Here is a 3,387-nt window from a genome sequence, read left to right on the forward strand (position 1 = left end):
GTTGAACAATTTAGGTTCAGAGCTTAACTTCAGTTCTCATTAGTTGCACAAGTTGGTTCATTTCTCTGAGTCTTAATTTCCTCATCTATAACATGAAAGGTGTTTTTTTTTCTCCTTTTAGATAATCTTCACAGGCCTTTAGAGCTATAAAGGAGTTTGTGAATCTATTATTGCAACCTAACACTTATTCCTAGTATCTGCTCATTCCTTCCTTTATGAGGTTACATGGTACCTGGTAGACCATATTAGCTCCATTTCACAGTTACAGCTAATACAGGAAGAGAACAGCTTAGTTCTACCATTGTCATCTCTGTGTTCTCCCTGGATGCTTAAACTTCCCAAAAGATGTACCCAATCCATTAACCTGACCTGCAGAGCCCAGTGACCACTGTCAAGGTTCTAGCCCTCATTGGAGGGCAGTGCTCTCCTTCCGTGCTCACGTCCATGTTTCCTTCAGCAAGTTCCTGCAATGTCAGCACACGGACCTGCTGCATCTTCTTCCTAGTCCTGAACACATTTTCTCTTCATGCCTACATGGAGCCTCTAAGTTGAGATGAGAGAGGAGAGTCCCACAGTAAAGAGGACCTTTGGGGATTTATGTTTTACAGGATGGAACTAAATTTCAACGTCCTGAAGGGAAACCCAAGACTGAAAGGATACAAGGTATGTGCCTACAGGACAGACTTCTTCCATTTGGAGACTGGGCAAAAAAGGGAGGATATTGATATGGGAAGCATGTCCCCAGACCACATGGTTTCAAATAGAATAGTGATCTCTAATAAGTTCTCAATGCTTACCAGGATTGAAAGATTTTTTTTTACAAGTGTATCATTATCCATGGCATAGTCAAGAAGCAAGTTGGGAAGTAGTCACATGTTCTAGAACAGTAGATAAGTGTTCATTTCAAAATCCAAAAGGGAAATTTCAAATTAATGAGCAAACGAGAGGCAGAAAGGGTGGGTGGGGGGAAGAGAACAGGATTCATCCATTCCTTCATTCAAATATATTTCGGGTGACTTAAATGTACGTAATGCTTTGATGATGAGAAGTCTATTGAAGTGATGTCAGATAGGATTCATATTGGCCAGACTGGTCACTCTTGAGAATTAAAAAAAAAAAAACTACCGAGATAATTATTTGTAGTAAGATAGTGAAATCATGTGGTTCTCACCCAAATAGTAAGACTACCTGGGTTCTGCACAGTCATGCCGAGTATATTTTTTGGTGGCAGATAAATTTCTACATAGATGTGGAATAGAGAAAGGAAAGAAGCGAGAAAGGGAGCTAACTTTTATTGAACATTTATGATCTAAGTGCATCAACTTGCCAAATTGACGCACTGGGTAAACGGCAAACAAGATGTAAACTCATTTGTTTCCTTTCCCTGTGAATGGAATCATCCACTGAGCTGTCCAAGTCATAAGTATGGGTGCATTCCTTGACTCACAATAATTGGTCACCACATCTTATTGATTTCAACTGCTTAATAGCTCTCAGCACCATTTATTTCTTTCCATTTATATAAGGTGTCTTTAAATAGAAGCACACATATAACAAATATATTGGGGGGGTACCAAAAAATGTATACAAGTGGACACTTTGGTCAACGTTGCTCAAGCAGCAGTTTGCCATAATCGGAAGTGTCTGGACGCTGATGGTAACCAGTTCGGGCAGCTCTTGTAATTGCAGAAGTCAAATGGGACTTGTAGTCATCTTTTGTTATCAGTATATATTGACTATTACAATTTTGATACAGTTTTCGTTTCTTAAAATGTGTATACATTTTTTTGGCACCCTCTGTATGTATTGATATTGATCTATTAATGAAAATGTAAGCACAAGCTTCCAGGAACCTAACCTTGTATTTCCCTTAGGAATGATGGTTCAGAATTTGCTAATTCACTGTTTGTGGTGGCGACTTCATAGAAAGTGGTAGCCCATGACAGCCCACTGCAGCAGGAGCTGCAGCCTACGCCGTTGCCGGTGACTCATGGCAGCCCAGCTCCAGGTTGAGCTGTTGTTCAGCCTCTTAGCTGTAGAGGGCAGTGTCACTGGCCCTCATATGTGGGATCTGAACTGGGGCCCTCTGGCATCCCAAGCCAGTTCTTAACCACCATGCCACTCAGCCGGCCCTGAATGACCTGTGATCCCTCCTTCCCACATACTGGTCATTCTGCCTAGACATCAGCTTCACTGTCTGCCTCGCCAGCCTTACTTATTGCTCAGGACACAGGTCAACGTTACCACCACTGGAAGCAACCCCAAATCTCCAGAATGAGTTAGATGCCCCAGTCAGTGTGTGGGACTGCTAACTTGGCTTTTCTCTCTCTCTCTCTTTTCCCTTTCAGAGAAATGCCATGGACCCTGCATCGCTTCTTCCAACTGCAGCCAGCCCTGTGCTCAGCACTTTCGTGGAGAAATAGGATTTACATGTAATCGAAACAAGTGGCAAAAATCAACTGAAACATGTACTAGTCTTTCTGTGGAAATACTCTTTAAGGTGATTAATTTGCATATTATTGGCTACCGGAGCCAATCCTGCAGGAGGTGGTACAGGGATTTTTGATGTGTTCTGTTCAGCATGACAATAAGTCTCAGACCTGGACTTAGGAAAATCGACAGAGTGGGTTCAATTTGTCTCTTCTCCTTCCTCCCTTACCTGAACCCTAAGGTACTCCCCTCTCTCCCCACTCTCCTTCTCAGTATTTGTCCCTCGCAGAATCTTTTCTCAAAAAAGAGATCTGAAACTCATTTACGCAATAGTAAATGCTTGGAGGTTAAAGTTTTGTCTTTAAAGATAGATTTGAATGCCTCTTGTGCGAGTCAGTTAATCAACTAAATGTGTCTAGAATCAAATTCATTTTGATGTCTTTTTCTAATACTTTCAATCACTTGACCAGAATTGAGGAGAAATGTATGACCTAGAGGAAATAGAAATTAAATGACTACAATGTATCTCAGTTAAAATTAAAATATCCTCTATTATGTCTTTTCACTTAACCATCATTTCCATTAATCTTCTCTCCAAACCCGTAGCACATGGATCTCTGCACTTCCTAGCATGTTAACAGTGTTTTTTTAAAAGGAATTTCTGTGGCGTCTTTGTCACTTAGCATAGGTAGAGGTCCTTGCAACACTAGACGTATTCAAAAGTGAAATAGGGCCGGCCGAGTGGCGCGATGGTTAAGAACTGGCTTGGGATGCCAGAAGGCCCCGGTTCTGATCCCACATATGATGGCCAGTGACACTGCCCTCCACAGCTAAGATGCTGGGCAACAGTTCAACCTGGAGCTGGGCCTCCATGAGTCACTGGCGACAGCGTAGGCTGCAGCCCCTGTGGCAGTGGGTTGCCATGGGCTACCGTGTGTAGGAAGCAACCAGCATGAG

General features: G+C 42.3%; 1 protein-coding gene across 1 annotated transcript in view; it reads left to right on the plus strand.

Annotated features, from left to right (window-relative positions):
• The window catches only part of LOC109396010 (adhesion G protein-coupled receptor F4), a 16,984-nt gene that overhangs the window by 1,955 nt on the left and 11,642 nt on the right, over nucleotides 1-3,387 (plus strand). Inside the window, exons 2-3 of the mRNA XM_019667525.1 lie at nucleotides 609-663; nucleotides 2,349-2,500. Coding sequence (XP_019523070.1) covers nucleotides 609-663; nucleotides 2,349-2,500 — 207 coding nt within the window. The remainder of the gene's footprint in view (nucleotides 1-608; nucleotides 664-2,348; nucleotides 2,501-3,387) is intronic.

This window comes from Hipposideros armiger, unplaced genomic scaffold, assembly GCF_001890085.2.
Source record: "Hipposideros armiger isolate ML-2016 unplaced genomic scaffold, ASM189008v1 scaffold_499, whole genome shotgun sequence".
NCBI lineage: Eukaryota > Metazoa > Chordata > Mammalia > Chiroptera > Hipposideridae > Hipposideros > Hipposideros armiger.